This window comes from Hipposideros armiger, unplaced genomic scaffold (genome assembly GCF_001890085.2).
Source record: "Hipposideros armiger isolate ML-2016 unplaced genomic scaffold, ASM189008v1 scaffold_262, whole genome shotgun sequence".
Classification (NCBI taxonomy): Eukaryota; Metazoa; Chordata; class Mammalia; order Chiroptera; family Hipposideridae; genus Hipposideros; species Hipposideros armiger.
Window position 1 is genome coordinate 132696 of NW_017731612.1, and position 24472 is coordinate 157167.

At 50.9% G+C, this 24472-nt stretch overlaps 1 protein-coding gene across 1 annotated transcript in view; it reads left to right on the forward strand.

Annotated features, from left to right (window-relative positions):
- The window catches only part of ALPK1 (alpha kinase 1), a 41538-nt gene that overhangs the window by 7692 nt on the left and 9374 nt on the right, over positions 1–24472 (forward strand). The window contains 8 exon segments of the mRNA XM_019656596.1: positions 12693–12891; positions 16399–16458; positions 17683–17702; positions 17704–17770; positions 18245–18321; positions 19064–19159; positions 20534–20638; positions 21317–23357. Of these exon segments, the coding sequence (XP_019512141.1) occupies positions 12693–12891; positions 16399–16458; positions 17683–17702; positions 17704–17770; positions 18245–18321; positions 19064–19159; positions 20534–20638; positions 21317–23357 (2665 nt within the window).

The window sequence follows — 24472 nt, forward strand, 5'->3', positions numbered from 1 at the left end:
TTACACTTAGATTGGAAACACTGTGCCTTTAAGTTAATTCCACAAATAATAGATCAATGTTAAGCATAGAATCGTTAAGAAAAAAGAAAGTCCTAAGCTATTTTCAATAGTGTCTGAGTTGGTGAAATCTAGAGTCATTTATAATGTTACTCTCTTAGGTGGAACTCAATCAAGAAAAATTACATGTTTGGGGCTTTGCTTTCTGTCCTGCACGGCCCCACCCCCGGCCCCAGCCTTCCTCCTTTGGTCACAGACAGAAATTTATGGCCGGAGCCAGCCTCCCTCACCCGCCACACAAAGCTAGCTGACTTGAGAGAGCCTGTCCGCCCTCTCCCAGAGAAAGCACCTGCGGAACGCGCTCTGAGACACCCGGGCGATGGGAGATTAATGGGACTGTGATAGCCGGGCAGGCTGTCGGTACTGTGCCCTCTCCCCACGTAGGTGGGTCCTTTCCGAGATGTACCCGCTCTTTATTGCCAAAACATCTGTTGATAACTGCAGCTGCCCTCATGACACAAAGCATATCATGGGGTCACAGGCTGTAGGGACTGAAAATCCCACCTCATGCTAGCTTCGGACTATTCAGCAACGCCCCCAAGTCCATGGGTCACCGACAGCCTCAGTGTCTCCCCATGCCACAAAAATGCCCGATGGGCTTTGAAGTGTTATTTCATCTCGTGGGTGATTTACACTCTAGTGCCATTGTGCTGTGGGAAAAAGAGGGACCTTTTTTGTTTTCTATTTAATTGTATATTGCCTGACACTTTGACCTGTATTATTAGTATTAGTCAGAACAAGGATTTTCTCCCTCTCTTATTTAAAAATAAAATTTCAAGGGAAAGTAAGCTCTCCTTCAGCTCTTTTCACTCAAAACAATGTTTACACTCTGAGAGGGAAGATGAAAAGCACGAGCAGTTTTTTTCAAGTGTGGGAGAAGGGCATTTCAGTTTTGAAAGAGAACAGTGAGGCTCTTATAAATATCATTCAGCAGAACCTTTGATGGATTTCTGAGTATTGAAAGCATTTAGCTTGTGTTCAGCTGGGTTTCAGGCCGCCTTGCAGCCCAGGGCTGCGGGCAGCAGGCCCCACGCGCATGCCACCGACTGTTTCAGGCACTTTCACTTCTCCAGAAAGAACAATTTCTACACAATTCAAAGAAAATATGAAAATGAAGCTTTTAGAAGGGAGATAAAGAGCAGGTTCGGACTTGCACATCTGTGGCAGTTGGGAGCAGACTGAGCTGCAAGGCTGAGAATTGTTTGCTGGACCCTGTTGTGAGCTCCCCCTGCAGACCCGGGGTCCGGGGCTGGGGACACGGGCCTCCCCTCTGTAGCGGCTTCGTCCTCCGGGACACAAAGGGCTACTTTTGTAGGTTGGCTGAAGTGCAGTGCAAGGAGATGAAGCTCAGAATGAGGGTCCTTTTCCCACTTTCTTTTCAACTTTACAACCATGGACATGGGTAGTCTGACAGCTGTTACGCCACACATTTTTTTGGGAATGTCTGTGCTTCCTTGCAGTTATTAGAAGAGAGACAAAAAGAAAAAGAAAGAAAGAAAGAAAGAAAGAAAGAAGGAAAGAAAGAAAGAAAACTCTTTAGTTGTTTCCTCATGATATCTTGTGTGAAAAGCCTTTGTGGATGAATAAAGTCAGATAAATTTAGTTTCCAGAATAATTTTTTCTATTATGTCTCTTCAGATAATGTCAGTGCCTTTAAGTTGTTGATGTTTTTATTTTTGAACTACTTAAAATATTAAAGGATCAAGAATTAAAAGAAATAAGCACAAATGAATATGAGTCGTTACAAGACTGCAGGGAAATGTTTAAAAAATGTGTATTGTGATTTTACCAAAAGATAACTAAAGTATGAATTTGCCAATGGCTGGCGAGTGACTGCCTCACCTGGGAAGAGCGCAATGATAATACCAACATAGGCCAGTGAAGCGACGTCCTCCACAACTAGACTGAAGAACAAAACGACAGCAACTTGTCTGTTCCCCTCCCCCAATTCCCCAATAAAATCTTTAAAAAAAAAAACCACCAAAAACTAAGCAAGAAGCCATGCCCCAGTTTTCATATTAATAACAGAGGATTCAAAAGCAGTGGTCAGTGTCATTTGGATTATGATTTTTTCAGCCACTGATTTTCTCAAATGACGTTTTCATCTTCAGCTGTGTCCTCTGGGGTTTAAATAGCTTAGGTCTTTTTCATCAGGGGGCGAGGAGCAAAGTGAATGCAGACTGCATGTTCACTCCATTCAGCGAGACTCTACTGAGCATTAGCATGTGCGGGACTTTGGACAGAGCTCTGAGAGAAATGCAAAAGAAATAGAAGGCCCAGCTCGTGTACTGGGAGGACGTGCGAAGGCCTGCTTGTTGAGTCATCTTCATTTCCCGACCACCTAACATGCGGCAGGTGCTCCAGTCCTCCCAGGCCTGGTCAGAAGTGACACATGCCAGTCCCACGCAGTTACAAGCCGTCATGTTGTTCAGCAATGGGGACTTTTCCTCTGCTTTATGGTCAAGTAGGGCCACTCCCTCAGCTGGATGTGGAAAGGGCAAGACCCATGGAGCCAAACGCAGCCAGTGGGAAATATGGACACTCAGTATTTAAGAATATTACAGTCAAACATGAAGACTGTTGTGACATGAAAACACTTAAGTTTGTACTTTGTAGTTCAGTTGTCTGGGATTTTTTTAGCAGGTTTCATTAAAGCAAGGTTAACCCTTCTTGATTAAACATTTATTTCTGCTGTGCTTATATGAGTGTGATTCTCGTGCATTAGAAAATTGTAAAGTGACAAATCAGTTCCACTGGTTTCTCTAAGTACACATAGCTGTTAAAATATCCACGGGTACAATTATGCTCTTAATCCTTTCTGTGATAATTATTACTTTAAGAATAAGTGAAAAGGCCCTAGGGACAATGGTGTCCAAACAGTTCTCTTAGTACGATATACCTGCCACTATTCCGGCATGTGGTTTTGGTAACAATGACAATCACGATAGAACTCAGGCGGCAGAGGCAGAGGTGAAGGAAGCTGACTTGGGAGCTGCACTGCCTGGGCTTGAGTCTCAGGGCTGCCCTTTTGCGTTTTGTCGTCTTGGACAACCTGCCCAAACTGGTGGCTGCCATCTCCCTGCCTCTGTGTGCTAACATTGACAGCATCTACTTCATAGATTATTTAAAGGATGAAGTGAGTGGGTGCTTAGAACAGTGCCTGGCATTTAGTAAGTGGTGGCTGTTATTATCATATGAGCTAACTGACAAAAGCATAAGGCTTAGGGACAGATGGAATATAGTTATAAGATATAATATAATATAGTTATAGTTGTGGAGCAAGGCAGACAGAAGCTAAGACCAAATAGAGTAATCAAGCCTCTATCTGAATTTTTCTATCAGGACATCAAAAAATGACTGTGATACAGTTTCAGAATTACCCGTTAACACATCTGGGTGACCTTTCAAACAAAGCAAATGAGTTAACATTCCAAAGAGTATGTCAGTGAACCTGACAGTGTGAACTTCTCTGTAAGTGTCCCTCCCCCAATACTACTGGACATGTTCCCACCACTATTTTTAAAAGGGGGAGGGAAGGGAAATCAATAATGTAGTGGTGGGAGACGTTGGGCAGTGAGACTATGGCTCGTGTGGCCACTTCCTCTGTGACCAATGACAGCCACTGAGCTAGAAGCGACGGGCCGTGGTGACCCAGGACTCTGGAATGCCTCTGGGCAAAGCCTGAGATGCCTTTGCCTCAACTCCTGACGGAGCCCATTGCTTGTTAAGAGGCGTGACCTCCACGTGGGAGGACTGAGTTCCCAGGAAACAAGGGAACACCCCACCATCAGTTACCAGGGCCTTCCAATCCCATGTTAGACAAGAACGACTTTTGCCTTTGACCTGACCTGGACACTTTGGGGGGAGGGCATCTCCCCTGGAGCCCAGGTGGTTGGGATATGGGAGAAAAATGAGTCCTCTTCTTATCAGATAACTCTTCCTCTGGAGACCTATGTGTTTGGACTTGCAGTCAATGCATTGCCTCAGATTAAAATCCTAAACTTGTAGTCTAACTATTAAATTTTATTCCCAACTCTGACATTCACCTGTTCTACATTTTCTATAAGTCACCCAATCCATTTAGGTGAGAATTTGCATCTTTGAAATGTTTGCAGATCAGAGAACACCGTGTCTGTTTTTGTTATTATTGTATCTCTAGTGTCTATCAGATGCATCTAGGAAATGCTCAATAAATATTTTGTTGAATTAACACCTGTTCTCCTCAAACTATTCCAAGAGGAGGGAAGGCTCTCAAGCTCATTTTATGAGGCCACCATTATCTTGATTCCAAAACCAGACAAAGATATTACAAAAAAAGAAAACAATAAGCCACTATCCCTAGTGAACATAGATGCAAAAATCTTCAACAAAAATATTAGCAAACCGAGTTCAGTGATACATTAAAAAGATCGTACACCATGATCAAGTGGGATTCGTTCCTGGTATGCAAATCAATATCTTCAAATTAATTAATGTGATACACATGAACAAAATGAAACATAAAAATCATATGGTCATATCAATAAATGCAGAAAAATCATTTGACAAAATCTAGTATCCATTTATTATAAAAACTTTCAGCAAAGTGGAAATAGCTGGAACATATCTCACCATAATAAAGGCCATATATGACAAACTCACAGCTAACATCATATTCAATGGAGAAAAGCTAACAGCATGCCTCTTAAGATCAGGAATAAGACAGGGCTGCCCACTTTCATCACTTTTACACAACATAGTTCTGGAAGTTCTAGCTACAGCAATCAGACAAGAAAAAGAAATAAAAGGCATCCAAATAGGAAAGGAGGAAGTAAAATTGTCATTATTTGCAGATGACATATTATATAGAGAGAACCACAAAGACTCCATAAAAAATTATTAGAACTGCTAAATACATTTATTAAAGTAGCAGGATATAAATTTAATATTCAGAAGTAGGTTGCATTTCATATACCAATAACGAACTATCGGAAAGAGAAATTAAGAAAACAATCCCATTTACAATTGCATAAAAAATAAAATAAAATACTTAGGAATAAATTTAACCAAGGAAGTCGAAGACCTGTACTCAAAATTATAAGACATTGAAGAGAGAAATTAAAGAAGATAGAAATAAATGGAAACATATATCATGTTCATGGATAGGAAGACTTAGTATAATGATTAGATGGAAGGCCTTACAGTAGTAGGTTTGTATGCTGATGAGAATGGTCCGGTAGAGCTGAGGAATCACTGATGCAGAAGAGAACCAGGCTGTCTGCAGGCAGAATGTCCTAAAGAAGAGAGGGCAGGACTGAGTATGAGTGGCGGTTGGCCTTAGCCTGCCAGCGGGAAGAGAGGGGACACACGGGTGACAGTGCGAGAGGGCCGGCAAGCTGGGGTGAGAGGATAAGCAAGGATTTTCATAGTAAAATAAGAAGCTCGTGCGTCAAGGGTGAGGAAGTCACGGCTGTGACGCCGGGAGAAGAGCAGAAGGCACATGTGTGGCCAGACGGTCAGGCCGTGCGGACAGCCAGCTTCAGGCTGTGGTCACAAAGCCTGTGTCACGGTTGTGTGTCTCTCTAGCCACATGCACTTGCTTCGGTAAAAGCTCAGGTCGGGCAGACAATTAGATGTAATTTGGGAATTTCGGTGCCAATAAATAACACTCACCTTCCCCTCCTGTGTTCAGAACCAATTGAAAGAGAGATGCAAAGAGCAGCCTTTGTTCTAAAGTTTGTAGGAGGATGGAGCTGTAGGTATCGGGACAGAGGGCTGGCATCATCACCCCAAACTCAGCTTGTCACTGCAGAACGGGGAGCAGGGCTAGAGGAGAGGGGGGCTGCAGGCAAGGAGGTCACCTCCCCATGCAAGTTGCTTCAGCTCCAGGGGGAGGACAGAGCGGGGGTGGAGGAGGGGTGAAGGTCAGGCTAGCACCTGCGTTCTCACATCTGGGTACATTTCCAGAGGCTCCGGCTTAGCTGGTCTGGGGTGCCGTCTGTGCATCTTGATTTGTAAGAGCCCCGCTAGGTGATTCTACTATGAAGCCAGCATTCTCCCTTAACAGTGAACATGGTTGGAATTGCCAGACAAATGTGGTAGAGACAGCAAGGGGAAAGGAGTCAAAAGGCTTTTAGGTCTTTTCACTGATGCAGCATGGGGTGTCAGAGCAGGTGAGGACCTGAGGGGGCCAGTGGCATGACAAAAAGCCGCGGGGCCGGTGGACAGTCCCCAGAGGGCTGCAGGAGTGTTGGACTTGGGCCGTGAGGTAGGGGGAGCTGGGAGGACAGGAGACAAAGGAGGGAGCATCCAATGCCTGCACTGAGATTCCACCTGTGCTGTCCCCAAATGGCACGTTCTAAGGTCCCACGGAGCTTGGGGAGCTCGGGGGTAGGTTGGGTGTGGAACGAGGTCACTGGAGACAAGGAGGCGACAGAGGCAGGTGAGCCGGTGGGTCCTGAGTGTGGATGCTGGACGCCCCGGGGCTGGTCAGCGGGCCCGGACGCCCGGAGCCAGGACAGGGAGGCCCCGGGGGCCAGGTGGGTGCTCATCAGTTCTGAGGCTGGTTTCTTGCTCTTTTAACAGACAGCTGGTGCTCTTTACAGCAGATTTGAGGGGAGGGAGGTGAGAAGGCAGGGCCAGGCCACTCAAGGTGTCGTCATCTTCAGGTGTTGACGTGAAGAGACAGGTTATAACCGTATCCCGGAAGTACAGAGTCTGCACTTGTGTCGGGAAAGCAAAGGGCAGGACGGATGAGGCGCTGGGGGCCCTGGGCTCTCGTCCCCCTTCCAGCGGGAGGGCAAAGGTGGGTGCCAGGCTCCCCTGACCTTGGAGCGGGGCTTCCGCCGTGGGGGCACCACTACGCAGGCATCAATGACCTCTCTCCTGTTATTCTGCTAATTCCTCATGTGGGGATGAGGCCCGGCGCCCGCCCTTTGCATCTCAGGATTTGCCAGGCAGCCATCCCCTTCACACTGCGCCTGCCAATTGCCGTGCCAGATGGCTCCTGTTCCGAGGCCCCTTGCCCAGCCCCCTTGAGAACAGCTGCCGTTGTCATTGCCCTGAACACATCATGGCTTTGAACCCGTAGTGGGACCCAAACTTGACACTCGGCGTGGGGAGGGGCTGGCCCAACGCCAGGAGCCATGAAACCAGCTCACACTTTTCTGTGCTGCTGTTCAGCCAAAGCACTTAGAAAAGGCTCTGTAGCACTTTTTCCATCGTGTGTGTATTGAAATCTCATGGAGGGCTTTAAGTCTTTTACCACCTGACTCAGCGTCCTCACCGTCCGGGAAGTCCCCTTTGTTCCATAAACTCAGTCAGAACCCACATCTCCCACCCTGAGCGCAGATGTGGAAACCAGCTGTGGGCGTGTGTGCAGTCGGGAGAAGTGGTCTGGAAACCCGGCCATTTTTTATTTAAATGAGATTGCTCAGCAGAAAAACACGGTTTGGTGGCCATTGGCACAGCTTTGCCTTAGTCAGCTGAGGACAGGTAAAGGGGCAGAGTTCTTGTTCATTTTTTATCCTGAGCTGTTCTGTGTTGCTCCAACACAAATTCTGTTACTGTGACACTTGCTAAAAAGATCATATTTTGAGTCCCCTGTAAGGGGTGGTCAGTCGCAGTTCCGTTTCCCACAACTGCGGTGTGGCCAGGGGGCTGGCAGTGTGTGTTGTCCCTTCTTCTTTCCCTTGGGGGGTGAGGACTCTTTCGTGTTAATCTGCGTAACTGGCACGTTTTCCCTGTGGGGACTCTCCTAACATCCATCCTGCCGAACTCTGGCCTCTTTCATTGCTGTCCTGAAGTCACAGTCCCAGCCTCACTTGGGGACACTCCCCCCACGGTGGTGGTGGGTTCTTGCTGCTGAGGAATTTACTTGCCCTTCACTTGGCAGCAAATGAAAGTGGGTATTAATTTCTCAGAGAGAGGGGCTGCGAGAATGAAGGCCACCAAATCTGCGTGTGGAGCACAGCAGGCTGCCGGTTCCCAGGACGGGGCTGAGACAATGGGGCGGGAGAGCGGGCCGAGCTGACTTCCCTGCACTCGTCTGTTGGGCTTGGAGAGCGATGCCAGGGCGCCTCTGGGCCGGCTTACATTATGCAGCTGTGGGGACCGTCCCCCAGGTCGGGGCTGCCTTTAGAGTCCCCACAAAGCTATTGAAGTGCTTATTTTCCTCCTGAAGAGACACAAACAGATGCAAACTTCTGTAAACACTTTAGACATGAATTCAGTGAGTTTGGCCTCTCAGCAGTGCTCAATAGCTGACAGAAAAATGTCTAATTAGTGCAAGTGGGAATAATAGGGCCACTCGGACCCCTTCCATCGTCCTCAGGCCTGCTTTCCAAGGAGCTCAAAGGGCCTTTGTCTGGCGGGTCACCCTCTCTCAGGCCTTTGTGCTCCAATCTATTAAGAATGGAAGGGGGAAAAATAGATGAGACAACGTTCTCCGCTCGCATGTACGGCGCGTTCGCGGGACATGGATGGGGTGTTTGCAGCAGCCGTCCCCGGGCGGGGGGGGGGCGGGGCGCCCGCGGAGACCGCCAGGAGCAGCGCTGGGCAGAGGGCTCCCGCTGGAGCTTCGCATCCCCTCTAAGCGCTTCCCTTTTCTTCTCATTTCCAGGAACCTCGTTTCTCAGAGTTGGTAGGGGGAAGGAAGCTGTTTTTGAAAATTGGAAAGTTCGCCATTTTCCGAGCTGAGCCTTATAGATGTTCTATGCGTGGTCTATTATTTCCTTGCTCTACTGCGGATCCACCGCCAGTAACGCAGGCGCCTGTCTCTGCTTGTTCCTTTGTTGCACAAGAGCGTGAAAATGTGTGAATTGACTCTTTTCCCCATTTCCCCCGTGATGTTCCCTGTCACTTATTACGCACCCACAATGCACCAGGCCCCGTGCTGAGCGTTTGGTCTGCACTTCCTCTAGGCCACCGGCAGACAGGTGTGGTCACATTTCACGGCTGAGGTCACTCAGACTCCTCGTCCTTGAAGAAGGAAATGGTGGCTCTAGGACCCAAACTCAGATACCTCTGGTTTCAGCTCACACATGGTATATTTTATTTCTAGAAGTTTGATTGGGATCATTTTTTATATATCCCATGTCCCTACTTCCACTTAATTTTTACTCTACCTTCTTATAAAACACAGTTTGGGGTCCCTTTCCATTGATTTCTTTTCCTCTGCAATATGGGCTTCTTTCATGCCTGGTAATTTTTCACTGGATGCCAGACATTATAAATCTCATCTTGCAGGATCGTGGGTAATTTGTGTGCCTATGGATATTCTAGAGCTTTGTTCTAGGGCCCAGTCAAGTTAGGAAATAGTTAGGTCCTTTCCAAGTTTGCATTTAAATGTGCAGTCTGCCCAGAGCCAGTTGCCCTGTGCTTACTTTGGTGTCACTGCTGGAGGGACACCCTCTAAAACTCTGCCCCACCCCCCCGGGGACGAGACTTCCTTCCCCTGCTGCTGGAGACACAGCTGCGTGAAGCCAGGAGATGGTTTCCACTGCTCCTGGCAGGTGGTCCGTCCCTGGCCTTGGTCAATGTCCTGTCTGCACAAGCTGATGAGAAATCGCTGGGGATTCAAAGGGACCCTCTGCAGAGCTCTGGACTTGCTGCCTTGTGCTGCTCCCCTGACCCCCAGAAGTGCCACCTCATCCACTCAGGATGACCACCTCAGAGGTTCCAGTGGGCTTGTCAGGTGTCCTTGCAGCTCTGAGGGAGGGGTGCCCAGGTAGAGTAACCCCCGGCGATCGCCAAGTCATCATTTGCCCTCATGGCACCAGCTCTCACTAAAGAATTTCAAGACACCGAAATTAAAGACCATCTTCTGAATAGTTTTCCTTTCTTTCTCTTATTTTAAAATACATAACAAGAATACTCTTTTCAATTGAGATTTTTTGGGGATTTTTTTGTCTTTTTTTTTTTCCCTTAGAATTTTCTCATCAGAATAGGGGCTGTGGGTCGCTCAGAGCCCCTGTGTGGACTCAGCGAGCCGCAAGTTCAGCCCGAGCCCCAAAGAGCTTCCTGTGTCCAGATGAAGCACTGCTCCACACCTCCTCGATCAGACCATGGGGGAGAGCAGACGAAAACTGACCCTCAAGAGACTCGAGTTCCTCACGTGTTGAGTAAGGACATGGAGAAGCTGGAACTATGTGCCTTGAGGGTGGGAGTGTAAAATGGTGCAACTTCTATGGAAAACAGTATGGAGGGTCCTCAAAAAATTAAAACCAGAGCTACCTGATGACCCAGCCATCCCACTGCTGGGTGTCTATCCAAAAGAACTGAAGGCAAAGTCTCCAAGATAGATTTCCACACCTGTATTCACAGCAGCAGCATTTAAAAGAGCCAAGACATGGAGGCAACCAAAATTCCATCCACAGATGACAGGTAAACAAAACATGGTCCATACACACAATGGAATATTATTCAGTCTAAAAACACGCAAATCATGACACCTGCTACAACATGGATGGACCTTGGGGACATTGTGCAAAATTAAATAAACCAGTCACGAAAAGACAAAAACTGTATGATTCCACATACATGAGGTCCTTGAATAGTCAAATTCATACAGACAGAAAGCGAAATGGTGGTCGCCAGGGCCTGGGGAGGCAGTGGGGGAGCTGCTGTGTAATGGGCTCAGAATTTCGTATCGGCAGGATGAAGCCGCTCTGGACACGTGGCTCACAACAAGGTGCATGTGCCTAACACCACTGAACTGTACACTTAAAAGTAAGTTTCATGTTCTGCGTTTTTGTCACAATGAAAAGAAGAAGAAAAAAAGATAGAGGCCTGAGCTCCTCCCTGGCCCTTTGACTTTGTAGCTTTGGAAAGTCACGTAACCTCGCAGCCTCAGCTCCCTTACCTGGCTTAGCTCTTTCAGTTACTATCACATTAAATGAGATAACGTGTGCAAACATTTTTCATAAACTAGGTGTTGCTAGGGCCGGCCGAGTGGCTCAGTTGGTTAAGAGCTTGCTCAAGACTGTGAGCTCTGAGCAACAGCGGTTTGAGTCCTGGCCAGAGCTGAGCTGTTGCTGAGCTGCCATCAGGTGGCAGAATGGCTCAGCTAAAAACAAAACAAAACAAAACAAAACAAAACAAAAAAACAACAACTAGATGTTGCTACAAAGATGGAAAGCATGGCTATCAGGAAGGGAGGGGTGCAGGGCCGCCTGCAGAGAACAGCCTGCCTCTCTGGGCTGCACCCCAGGAGGTCGGCCGATGCCCCTTTGGGGAGCGGAGCAGGACTGGCAGCAAGCCTGCCCCAAGCGCAGCTGAGGTGCGCAGCCAGGGGCCTGGCAGCGGCGGAAGGCAGCTCTGCAGCCAGCAACTGAGGCCGCAAAGCGAAAGGCGCGATTCCTGTGCACTGGTGCAGAGCGGCGTATTGACAGGGCTGGGCACCCAGAAAACCGTCAGTCTTTTTGTCCATCTCTAAATTTACATTTTGTGAGTGTCAAATGAATGAACTGTTCCCATTTAAAACGTGTGCTTTTCAGATTGATGCTTTGACATGCCTCCATAGAAGCTTTGAACATTTCAGCTTTAGTCAGCTATTTTAGTTGGAAGGGACAGAGGCTCGCTGAAACGGGGCACATGTTATTATGAAGATCACAGGGGAGCAGCACTCGTAAAAAGTGGATTTGGACTCAGGCATCGTTCTTGGATCTTGGGTGTGGGTAACAGCCCATGAGCGTAGCTTAGCTACACCACACTTTCTGCTTCTTTCCATCTTGCAACAGCTGGCAAATTCTTTGTTTCTTTTAGTTTATTTTTTTCAAGTGAGGCCTGAAGTCGTGGAGCCATGTGGCCGGTGGTTACTTGTAGCTTAGCCTTGAGCTGGTGCTGGGGTGTGGGGAGGGTCAAGTGGCAAAACACACAGCTGCTTCAAAGGTGGGGACAGTGGGCAGAGCTGTAACCCTCAGAGAGGGTTATGGTGCGTCGGGCAATGGCTACTGGGGGTGGGGGGGTGTTATGCGAGGATCCGGTAAGGAACGCCTCCTGGATTGTGGGGAAAGGTGATATTTAACCGAAGGCCTTGGCGGATGAGAGATTAGACACCGCCTTGGTTCTGACACAGACTAAATTGGAAGCTGTGACTGGACTAGAGCACACAGATCCGCGACACGAACCCCAGACTATTGCTGACTTCTCCATTCAGTCACAGGAGTTCTTAGGCCGAGCACGACGCCTCAAATCGGGTGGCTTTGTGGGGTGTAGGTGAGCAGAGAAGAGTCCCTGTTCCCAAGAAGGGAGGACCGCTGAGCCGCGTGTGCCGGCTTTCTTCTGCTCAAATTTGCCACCTGGATGAACCCCACCTTCCTGAGACAGAGGTCAAGGAGCAGAGAGAGGGGTGCAGAGCAAAGGGGCGCTTTGCATATTTGTGGTGTCTGAATTTTTAATGACAGGAAATATGTATTATCACTTGTATATAACTTTAGAAGTATCCTGGGGAAAACAGAGTAAAGGAAATAGTGCATTATTCCACAGCCAAATTCCGTGGCTCAGTCACCTAATAAAGTGCCTCGTCTCCTGCTCTGGCTTTTGCTGTTGCTCTGGTTTTGATAAAAACACCTGAGGACTCGGCTTGGTCCCAAGACCGCCTGCTTCGCTGCTGGCTGCATTATTTCTGTGGGCTCACTGCCTCTGCATGTCCCCAGGTGTCCCTGAAGGCCTCCATCCTCACCCGGGACGGTGACACCGCGGCTGCCATCCTGTTCCTCAGCGACCGGCTCCTGTATGGGCTCGACCTGTCCGGCCAGCTGCTGCGGATCGCCAAGGGGCTGCACAGGCTCTGGCCAGCCACGCCGATGGCCCCACAGGTGCTCATTCGCCAGGCCCGAGTGTCAGTCAACTCAGGTAGGCGCACTCCTGCCCGTCCTGTCCCGCGTCATCGAGCGCCCTGACTGGGGTGGCCGCTGCCTTCCATCACCAGCACACAGGCCTTCTTCGGCCAGAGCCTTAGAGAAAACCGAAAGGGTGTGACAAACACGAATTGGAGCCTTTGCTTCGAATGAGTCCTCTCCTGCTGCTTTCAGACGAGGTACCTCTGTACTTCTGACCAGGAGCCTTTAAAAAGCGCATTAGAATTCTCCCACTCTCTCTTTGCTGTTCTGCTGCCCTTCTGCCACTAGACGTGCTGACACTAGAGTTGACCCACGCAGCACCGGAGTAAGGCAAGGGTTTTCCTTACGGCCCCTGACGGAGCCTTGAGGTAGCCTCCCTTTCCTTCTGTCACTGTGAAGCGAGTGAAAACAGGCGGATGTTCTCACTCGGATGTGAGGGTGAGGGGCGGGGGCCGAGGAGCCTGCTCTTATTAAAGCAAAGCCCATCTCCACAGAACCCCTGAATTGTTTAAACTACTGGTAACCATGGGGTTTGGGAACGTGGGGCCTGCAGTTCTCATTTCCATGAGTGAACGGACAGAGACGAAGCGAAGGCACCGTTGTCCTTCCCAGAAACAGGACTCGCTACTTTTTAGACTGGTTTTAGCTGTAACTCTGGTCTTTTAGAGGTTAAAATATCTTTGCTTCATTTCCTATGAAAAGGAATGGTACCAAGGGCACTAAATGGGACACTTGCTGTCTACACACAAGGACAGACAGTGGGACACGGACACGCCTGGGCTTGTCCACTTGCCAGTTCTCGCAGCTGAGCCCAAATCCAGTCCACATTTCATTATTTACTTTTCTAGAGTAACTGAGAGACCGAGTTGAACTTAGGATAGATTTCTTTCTTCAACTACCCCTGATTTGGGACATTTTGTAATGTTTGGGGTATAAGGGAACCCTACCGACCAGTGGTCCTCCTGATGGCATCCGGTGGCAATGACAAGTGGCAGAGCTCTGTGGGGACAGAAAAGGGGAGGGCCGATGGGCGCACAGAGCTGCTGTGGCCTGGACACCACGGCTGTGGGAAGCAGCATGTGACAGCACTGCCTCACACAGCCACACTGGTTTCCACTTCTCTGTCTGTTTCTCCTTCGTCTCCATGGAGACGTGGTGTCCTGGGAACCAATGAGCTTGATGGCATCATGACCATCATGTGTCTCTACTCACATCGTGCATCTGTGATAAGTCTCAGAGCTATTCCCCAGCAGGTGGGGTTGTCATTTCCTCAGAGACACTGTCACAAGTGCCACATGAGGCACACAGCCTCTGAGCTAAGTGCTTATTTGTAAAGTTACACCCCCATCATCTCTTGAGCCTCTACCACTGGACGTCTCAGGGACAGAGGCACTTAGGGGAAGTGCCCGGGAAAAAGCTGTCACCAGTCAGCATTTGGGGACCTTGGCATGGAGAAGTGACAGAGATGTGCGGTGTGACTAGGGGTGAGGAAAGGGGACAGCAAGCCTCCTGGCGTCCCCGTTGACCCTGCCCCTGGTGTCCACCCAGAATGCATTTCAAAGGCCATACATTCAACACAGTGGGGTTCAGGGCAAGAGAGGTGTCCTGGGCCTGCCCAGCTCTCTGCTGCCTGAAATTAGGAGACGAGACCTTTGAACACAGAGATAAAGGTTCAGACTTCCAGTCCCACCAACAAGTGAGCAAGTGCTAAACCTTCTCCCAACGCAGAATGCGGTGAATTAAACGCGTCAGGGCCCGAAGCATCGCACTGTCATTTAATCCCTGTGCGGGGACAGGAGAGCGCGCCGTGGGCCTACGAGGGTGAGATATTTGCACAAAGCTGGGACTCTGAAGGGGGATGGAGCAGCCCCACCAGCCTGCCCGGAGAGGAGCCCTGGGGCTCGCCCTGTGCCCAAGCCACGGACAGAGGCCACAGCAATCTCCCCAAAGACATAGTCACCCGTCTCCGTGCCACACACCCAGTCCGTGCTCCTGGAAGTCTCATTATGCTCAGTGCTTTTTTCATTCCATTCTCTGAGTTTTTAAAAGTTCTCTTTCATATTTTCATCCACTTAACTCTCTGTGCTTCATTCTAGCTTTTTCTTTAAATACAATCTCCAGTTCCAGGATTTTCCCTCCTGCTGTTACACCTGCTCAGGAACATATTCAGGTGGTTAGGGGTTTGGGACACATGAGAACTGGCCATGGGGCTTCCGGGGCACTGGCTGGAGCTGCAGAAAAACAGTGTCTTTGCACTGAAGAAATACATCCAGCCTTGAGCACATTTTTTCCTTAAAAAATCGCCTAAACACAGTGTGGTACACTAAAAAAAAATGAAACAATGAGAAAATCTTAAAGGAAACAGAGAAGACAGATTATTTATATAGGAACTATGTTTAGACTTACAAAACACATCTCGTCAGCAACAACAGAGCCCAGAAAACAAGGGAATATACAAAAAAGTTTAAGAGGAAATAGCTTTCAATCTAGAATTTGGTGCCCAGCAAAAATCATCATTCAAAAGTGAGAACAAAATAGACATTTTGAGACAAAGACTAGAAATGCTTATTACTCTTAAGACACTTCCCTCTCACACACATACACACACATACATGTCCACATGTGCACACATACACACACATATGCACACACACGCACACACACTAAAGGATGTATTTTGCTAAGGAGGAAATTGATCCGACAAAAATGGAGTGGCGAATACAAAAGGCAGTAGTGAGTAAAGAATTTAGTAAATACACAAGTTAGACTAAAAAGCACACACACAATTAGGGTGATTTTGGAAATGAAAGACAATAAGTTGATAACTGACCAGACACAACTTTCTTAACCTGATGAAAGGAAGCAACTGAAAACCTTTGGCAAAACTCATGATGAAAAAGTAGAAATATTCCTTTTAAAATCAAGTCAAGAAAAAGATGCATCTTATTACCACTTCTACTCAGTACTGACCTGGAAGTCCTCTCAATGCAATAAGAAAAGAAAAATAAGCACAAACATTAGAAATGAACAAACAAAATTATTAAATTCCACATAGAAAACTTCAAAAAATTCAGATTATTTGAATTAAGAGATTCAGCAAGGTTGGTGAATACAAGATCAACATATTTTTAAATGCCCAGTCTTATATATCAGCAAAACTAATTAGAAAACACAACTTTTAAGAACAGAAATAGCTTACATAAAACTTATTCAAATAGGTATTATATGTTATTTCTCTCTCTTTTTAGACACTGGTATGAATGAATTTTATCAGACCCTATCCCATGATTTCAGATACTGGTTTCCTTTTCTTTTCTTTTTCTTTTTTCCCATTTCTTTTCGTTTCTTTTTATCTTTTTTTTTAAGCACTGTATGTCTTCCCACAACTTGCGGTTTAGAAAGAGCAGCATGCTTGCAGGACAGGCCGGGTCCTGCTGCAACGTGCGAGCCGTGGAGCTGAGGGACCAGGTGTCACAGCGGTGCCCAGGCCTGAGCTGTGGCCTTGGCTGCTTCTTTTTAGGGAGACTCCTGAAGGCCGAGTACATCCTGAGCAGTCTGGTCAGCAGGCGCGGGGCAGCAGGTAAGGGCCCACAGCCGGCCTCCACCCTCAGCCCACCTGAGCTCCCGCCTGACACCCACAGGAGCTAACGTGGCTGTGCCAGGTGACCCCAGCACCCCTGGGACCTGCCCTGCACCCATGAAGGAGGTGGCTTGGGGTGCTCCTTTCTCTCGGGCTCCACGTCCTCTAACTAAAAACAAAACGCAGTGCAGCGACCAAGGCCTCTGACAGTCCCCTGTGTGTTACCTGATGAATGACAGTGGTCAAAGCAGGCGACAGCTCAGAAAGGACTCAGCGCAGCCTTTAAAGAACCGTGAAAGGAAACAGCCTGGGAGTGCAGAAGAATACACTTATGGTCTGATTATTTACATAGTTTAGAAAATAAATTTTGCTACTCCAGAACGTCCATAAAAACTTATTTTGAAATGGATTTCCTTTGATATTTAGTCATATATGAAAGGAAGCAAGTCCTAATAGCTGGGTACAAACTACTCAAGCCAGCTCGTCTGAGTTTCCGGACGTTTAAGTCGGCAACTTTCCTAATGAGTTGAATACAGTTTCCAGCAGACTTTTAAGGTCAATATGCGCGGATATAAGGTCCCGGGCACGCCCAGTGGGGAGCCGTGGGGCGGGCACTGCCCGCACAGCCCTCACGTGTGGCCGCCGGCACCACTGCCACACGCACGTGTGCTACACGCGGGGATCCACAGCCGGGGCGCAGCGAGGGCGACCGACCGGCGGCGTCCAGCCACCCGCCTGCCCGGCCCTTCGCCCGCGTCTGGCAGCCTGACGTCCACACAGGAGCCCACTCCTCGGGGGCCGCCCAGCCGGGGCCCTCACCCTGCCCGTGGCCTGACCACAGCCACGCACGTCCGGCTCCGGCCCGCGGGCCCGTGGGCGCCTGCCCTGCGCTCCCCAGAAAGGCTGCGCGTGCCGGGCCCCCCACGCCCTCTGGTGCGTGTGCAGCCGGCAGCGGCCACAGCCAAGCCCACCCGGGTGGATGGGACGCGTCCCCGTCCAAGGACAACCCCACGAGCCCGGGAAATTTCCCCCGGGGCCTTTGGTGCCCGCGCTGAGGCTGGGCGTGGAGGGGACAAGGGCTGCGGCCCCCAGAGGCCGTGCAGGCCCAGGGGAAGGGGCTGGGAGCGCAGCCCAGAGAGGACTCGCCTCTCCCACAGGCGGCGTGGAAACGATCCCCGGAATCACGCAAGGCAAACGCGCTTCTCTTTCCCTCTTTTGTCACAGGCACCTGGCTGTACAGGAACTGACAGCGACAAGCTCCTGGTGCAGTCGGTCTGCATACAGATCCGAGGGCAAATTCTGCAAACGCTAGGTGCGCCCCTCACGCCCCCCCCCCGAAAGGCCCCAGGGCGCCGTGGCATCAACAAAACAAAACGCGTTTCTGGGAGCAAAAGAAACCCGCGTGTGTGTTGACCGGGAAGGCCACACTCAGCATTGCTCTCACCCCAAACCCCACACCTTCCCCTTGCGTTCGGGGAGGTTCACAGGGCCCCAATCATAGTTAAAATGCAAACTAAAGTGTTTGAAAATTTAATAGGGTGGGAATTACAACCCACGGAGGTAATGATTTCTGTACTGAGGTGGATTATATATGAAATACACACTAATTCTCACGGCTCCCCGCGAAGGGGAGGACTGCCGTGTGAACCTGCGGAGGCCCACTGGCAGATCCAGCCCCGAGCTTCCTAACAGGACCTGGTGAATCTTCGCCCCGTGTTGGTTTCCAACGCTGTTCTCCGTCAGGAGAGCACGGGCGCTAGCGGCCGCCGTCTCCCCTTTTGTTCAGGGATGTGGTGCGAGGCAGCAGAGCTCACGTGGGCCTCCATCGCCGGATACTGGACCCTTCCTCAGCCAGATAAAAAGGTCGGTCCCCCTTCCTAGACTTGTCTTGATGGTTATCTCCCATGGCACAGTTCAGTGTATCGCTTACTAATCTTATTGGTCCCATTTTTATTGATCCTTCATGGACATAGGACCAGGGACATTTGGTGACGTCCCCCGTGACTGCTCTGTCCTGGATGGTAGTCAGACGGCTGGCACGTGCTTAGTGTTTCTGTATTGACTTGTAACTATCGATCATCTGCTTATTTGTACTGAGCCACCTTCTTTTTGTTATGCATTTAGCCTTTGTGTGGCTCCATGGAAAGTTGAAGCAGCCGAGCTGCTTTAGTCTGAAGTCGCCATCCTCGCGCTGAGCGAGTGAAGCCTCCAGTCACATGCTCACATAGCACCTTTACTCCAGAAACCGAGACACAGCGTTTGCTTTCCTACCCGGCACTTTTGTCCTCTGACACTGTGGGGACACAAGTTACTGTATGTCCCAAGAGGTACTGGCAGCCCAGCCTCACACGACACAGACAGACAGGGACCCCGTGAGGGCCAGTCCCGGGCCGAGCAGTGTGGACAAGTCAGCGGCCACTGGGAAGTGGCTGTCGCAACCGGGCTGTGTCCCTAGGGCGCAGTGATCTTTCCAGCCCTGTGGCACCTGATTTAAAGTGCTCCTAGTGTCATAATAGCAATGGTGGTCGTGAGCAGCGGGCCACAGGGCGGGCTGGCCATGGATGAGAGCCGTGAGTGACCGTGAATTGCCTGTGTTCCCTTGCAGGGTATCTCCACGTCGCTGGGGATCCTGGCAGACATATTTGTTTCCATGAGCGAGAAAGAGTACGAAAAGTTTAAAAGCAACTCACAGATGAACTTGGTAACTATCAGCTGCCAAGCCAGGTGCAGACTGGCAGCCCCAACGGACCCAGCCTCGTTTTCTCTGCAGGAGTCTGGGGGCACTGCGTGCCCCCCTCTAGCGTTGTCAGCATCCTGGGGACAGTTCCTATGTGTCCTATTTGCTTTATTATTCCAGCACCCAGTGCAGTACGGGACATACTGAGGGTACTCAAAAAGTGACGGGTGAAGGAACAAATGACATCATCAGAGTGATGACTGCTTTGAAGCCCAGTTATTTCCTTTCAAATCACCACAAAATTCAATTTCCTCACTTGGGGCGTTTCAATGACTAAGTAAAAGGGTAACAGTTTCAAACCCTAATTATCATCCTTGCTGATGACAATGCCTGTCCCTTGTCCAGCCTCCTACCCTTAATAATAACGGTAACTAACACTGACAGACTGCTTTACTGCTCACAGAGCATGCCTGTCCGTGTTACGGTCACACAAAACCCTACGAGGCAGGTAGAGTGAAATGTGAGAAAAATAAGCTGAGGTCCAGAGAAACGAGGTGACCCCTGCAGCGTGCACGGGCAGTGAGGGGGGGGGGCCTGGGGCAGGAGCAGGTCCCTGGCCAGCCTGGCGCCCGGCTCCCCTCCACCGAAATCCAGATTCTAATATTATCGTCAATATTGCCATTTTTATTCAATACCACAGTGACAATAGGACCGCACTCAGCCTAACGAGTGTAGCACAAGGATGCCCAGCTCTGACTCTCGGCGAGGCGTTGCTTTTGCTGCCAGACAAACACGGGAAGGGGTAATGTCCCTTTTGTGCGGTGACGTCGTCTCTGGCAACTGTTTAAAACTGCAGTCTCCCTTCCCTCCTCCGTGTTCCCTTCCCCACAGTGTTTCCTCCCGGGACACTGATCGCATCTCAGATACAATGTATCTCACTCTGTGTATCGACTGAGCCCCTCCTGCCAACAGAAGGCAGGGCCAGGGCAGGCTCCCTGGGCCTAGAACAGCGCCTGGCACGCGGAGGCACTCAGAATACAACTTCAGAACGAATGAATGAATGAGTCTTAATTGCTGTGAAATCATATATTAAAGGGCTCTTTGCCAAGAACAATTCAGAAAGCATCAGTTAATCTGGCTGCAAACTGTGTGCAGTTCCTGTGAACAAAGGAATCTGTGTGACCCCTTGGTGTGGGCAGGCGTGTCCCCGCCCGTGTGGCCCCCCGGGGTGGTGAGGGGCCTGTGCCCCTGGCTCCTTCCCGCACAGTCCTGAACTGGTCGTGAGGAGGGGCAGGGCGTCCCTCAGAGCTGAAAGCCAGGCCAAGGCCTCTCAGAGCCGGCCTCTTGCTGGCGGGAGAAGAGTGGCCGGCCGCTCACGTGGCCTCCTGCTCCCTGCAGGGCCTGCTGAACGAGTCTGAGCACCGTCTGCTGTCGGCCGCGGAGGCCTGCAAGCTGGCCGCTGCCTTCAGTCCCTACACGCCCCTCTTCGTGCTCACAGCCATGGTGAGTGCAGGGGGACACTGGACACTGGGGTAGACGGGGGGAGGGGGGACATCAGGCAGCAGGTGTCACGTCAAAGCAGCCACATCCGGTGGGAGCTGCGTGCCTTCAGCCCGGGGACACAAAGGTGTCTGCTCCCGCGATCCCAAGTCACCCAGGAGCTTTTTCAAAATCCACGCTCCTGGGTTCTCGATCTTGGAAACGCACCTTCTGGGGTTGGCTCCCAGAAATATTTAATTGGGAAGCACCACGCCCATGGCTCAGATGCAGGGGCGGGTTGGAAGCCACTGCCCTGCGTTCCCATGACTTAAATGCACGATGTGTTTACATGTCGCAGCTTTACGTGCGCAGAGAAACGCTGTTCGCTCAAACTAACAACAGCAACAAATGAAAAAGTGTCAAGGTGACAGCAGGGTGCAGTGAAGCTCATTTGCTAACCCTCCCGCCAGCCAGTCACAGGCCCCAGTGTCTCCTCCTGCTTCTCGCTAAGGACCTCGGGGTCTTAAGTGCACGTTTGATTGTGTGTTTTCCTTAGAATATTTGTGGCACATAACTGCTGTCACATAGTGTTTATTTTTCTATACTATTTCTAACGACTGTCCTCCAGGAACTCAAAACTTTTCCTGTTTCACCTCCAGTTTTCAGCGCAATGCCTAATTTTGTGTTTGGTGTTTTATGCAGAATATCCGCGGCACATGCTTGCTGTCGTATGGTAGTTCTCAGAACTGTCCTCCAGGAATGAAACGCGTGTATGTGTGTGAGGCCAAGGAGGCCTTTGAAATTGGCCTCCTCACCAAGAGACACGACGAGTCAGTGACTGGAAAACAGGAGCTTCACAGTTTCCTCAAAGCTGCGTTCGGTCTCACCACGGCACACCGAAGGCTCCACGGGGACACGGAGGCGGTCGGCGCGGCCAGGCAGCTGTGCGGTGAGGCCGTGGGGAAGCTATACGCGGTCAGCATTACGGCAGGACGGCAGGACAGAGAGACCCTCTCTCGGGAGATCATGTCTCTCGTCGCCCAGGTGAAGGGTCATTTACAGGTTTCAAGCTTTCCCAGTTTCGATGACAGGTCTTATGTCCCAGTGGGCTTCATGCACGGGCTAGAGAAGCCCGTCCTGCATGGGCAAGTGGACTTTCAAAAAGTCCTTGAAACCTACTCACAGCACCATACCTCAGTGTGTGAAGTGTTTGAAAGCAAGTGTGAACACGAGAGTAACCAGGAAGATACAAACACAGCAGTGTGTATCACAGCACTAAGAACAGAAACGAAAACCTTAGGCACCATGGGAACCGAAGACAATGCATGTTTCCAGAAAGGCCCGAGAATGGCTGAGAACAGGCAGGAGACACTCAAGGCGGCCCGAAGGGGACCCAGGGCCCTCCCTGATGCTTCTGGGGTCTCCTTGGATAGTGGGGTGGAGACGGAGACCGAGTCACCAGCCCATGGCAGTGGCACCGGGGCTGCTCTGGACAAGTCCCCGAGTGACAGCCAGACCTGCAGCTGTTGGAGCAAGTCCTCAGGGTGCAGCTCCCCCGCGAGCTGGGAGGAAGTGAGTGACGGTGCTGCTGACAGGTCTCCCGGAAACGGGCCTGGCCAGGAACAGCGTGTGGCCCCTCCGTGCCCCGCTGCCCTGTCTGAAGAGCCGGAGACCCGCAGGCACAGCAGAGCCGCACACGCACTGTCTTCTCAGCTTCAGGGCCTCTCTTTCCAGGATGGCAGTTCAGAGTCTCCCGAAAGTCAGCTGCACAAGCAGCTGCCCCCAACCGCCGTCCCTCCTCATAACACAAGAGGCTTGTCCTCGGCCCCTGGCGCAGGGCTGTTGGAAGGGGCTCTAGAAGACACGCCCCAAGTCACAAGCGTGGGACCCACAGATTCTTCTGCTCGCTCCAGACCCTCACTGGGACCTGCTTCTGGTCAGCCCAAGAACATGACCACATATGCTTTGATCCAAGAAGAGGAAACCTCTGAACTAACTGATGAGTTTCCAGAAATCAGCTGTGATGCCAAGGACAGGTGCGGGGAGAAGGGAGAAGAGCTGACAAGGGGCCCCAGCCCCACATCGGAAGGCAGCACCTCCTGGGTGGACCCAGAAGGAGACACAGTGGACCCTCCCGGGATCCCCGATGGCTCTCTGGGCCAAAGTTCCACGACGGCGTGCTGCTCTTTCACTCCTCCTTGGCCTGTTCCAAATCCTGACTCGGGACAAAGCGGCGGCTCCCTCAGGGAGCAGGACCCTGAGCCCGACGCCCCCACGGGCGAGGAGGATGGCCAGCTGCCCCAGCACACGGCTGCTCGGCACCCCGGGCCGCGTGGCTCCCACAGGCATGGCCAGGGGATGGAGACCCCCAGATGCTCCGGAAGCAGCGGCCGTCCCTGCCCTGTCCTCAGCGAGGACTGCACTACCACCGAGGAGGGGGACGGACCTGGAGACGTGCTCAGGGGCCGCGGGGGCGCCGGCTCGTCCTCCTCCTCAGCGTGCTGGTGGAAATCTCCTTCAGTTCCCAGCGGCTCTGGGGGGCGGGTGGCCCGGTCCTGTCTGGACCCCAGGGGGAGCTCTTTCGTCTCGTTGCCAGGAATGACCAGGCGGGATGACCTCGAGCCCTGCACCCTAAAGCCTGATGACTTTGAGAAACTGCTGGCAGGGGTGAGGCACGACTGGCTGTTCCGGAGACTGGAGAACACGGGTGTTTTTAAGTCCAACCGACCGCACCGGACGTACGGTGAGTGCAGGCCTTCCCTGTAGCTGCAGCATCTCCGTACGTTGGGGCCCCTGGGGAGCCGGCCATGGAGGCCACTTACAGCTCATGAAAGACACAGGCCCGCTCTGCTCTGTGGTACCCAGAGAAGTGTGCGCCTTCCTCCCTCACACGTGCGTGAGGGACCCTAGGGTCCCAAGAATAGAGGCCCCTCAGGCCACCTTGTACCCTGGGGATGCACCCTAAGGACACACGAGGCAGTGAGGAGACAGGAACCTCAGAGGACTCGGGGGGTCATCCGTCAGGGTCTGGAGGCCGTGCCCACGCTGCGGCTGCCCTTGCCGTTGGTTCTCATGGGACCAGCTGACTGCCCCTACGCCTGCCACCCAAGAGGTTCCTGGCCAGCCAGTGGATTGGTCAGGTGCCCCCTTCCGTCACAATTAGCAGCTACTTCTTAAGGACAACCCAAGGTCACTTCCTGTGGAAGTCAACTCTAATACAGCTTAGAAATGATGGCGAAGCCAGGAAAAAAACAAAAGAAGGTTCCTCCGTCAGCCCAGAGGACCACATATTAATGGCCTCCAAGGTACTGAAGAATTATCTGAGTGAAAAACACTAATGCAAAGTGCGTTTCGGAAGAAACTACGTGGTCAGCTAGGCACTGGCTGCGAAAGTATCATAGCAGCTCTGTCTTGGCATCAGATGGAACTGGGGGTTCTCTTAAGCCTCCAATGCCCCACCCCAGAGATCCCGTCTTGGTAGGGTAACAACTGCTGCTTCAAATTATCCTAATGATGTTTTGCCTGCCATCTTGAACTCAGACTGAAATACAGATCAGGTTGTTACCAAAATAAGCAAAATTTTTACTCTAGGGCTTCCCTATTTACTGTGGGATTCTGCAGGCCGAGAACCACATTTCTCAGTCTCTGCTGCTGTGTCTGAGTGCCGACGTGTGAGGACAGCCTTGCTGGGGGCAGGAAGGCTCACAGCTGACGTGACACAAAGCGAGCTATATTTCCGCCTTTCTTCTTCCTCCATCTGTGCCCGACCTGTGAGCCAGCACCTGTCACTGCGCCTGTCCTCCGCTTCTCTGACTGGGCCTCCCAACTCTGGTCACCGTGTCCCCTGGCAGGTCCCCT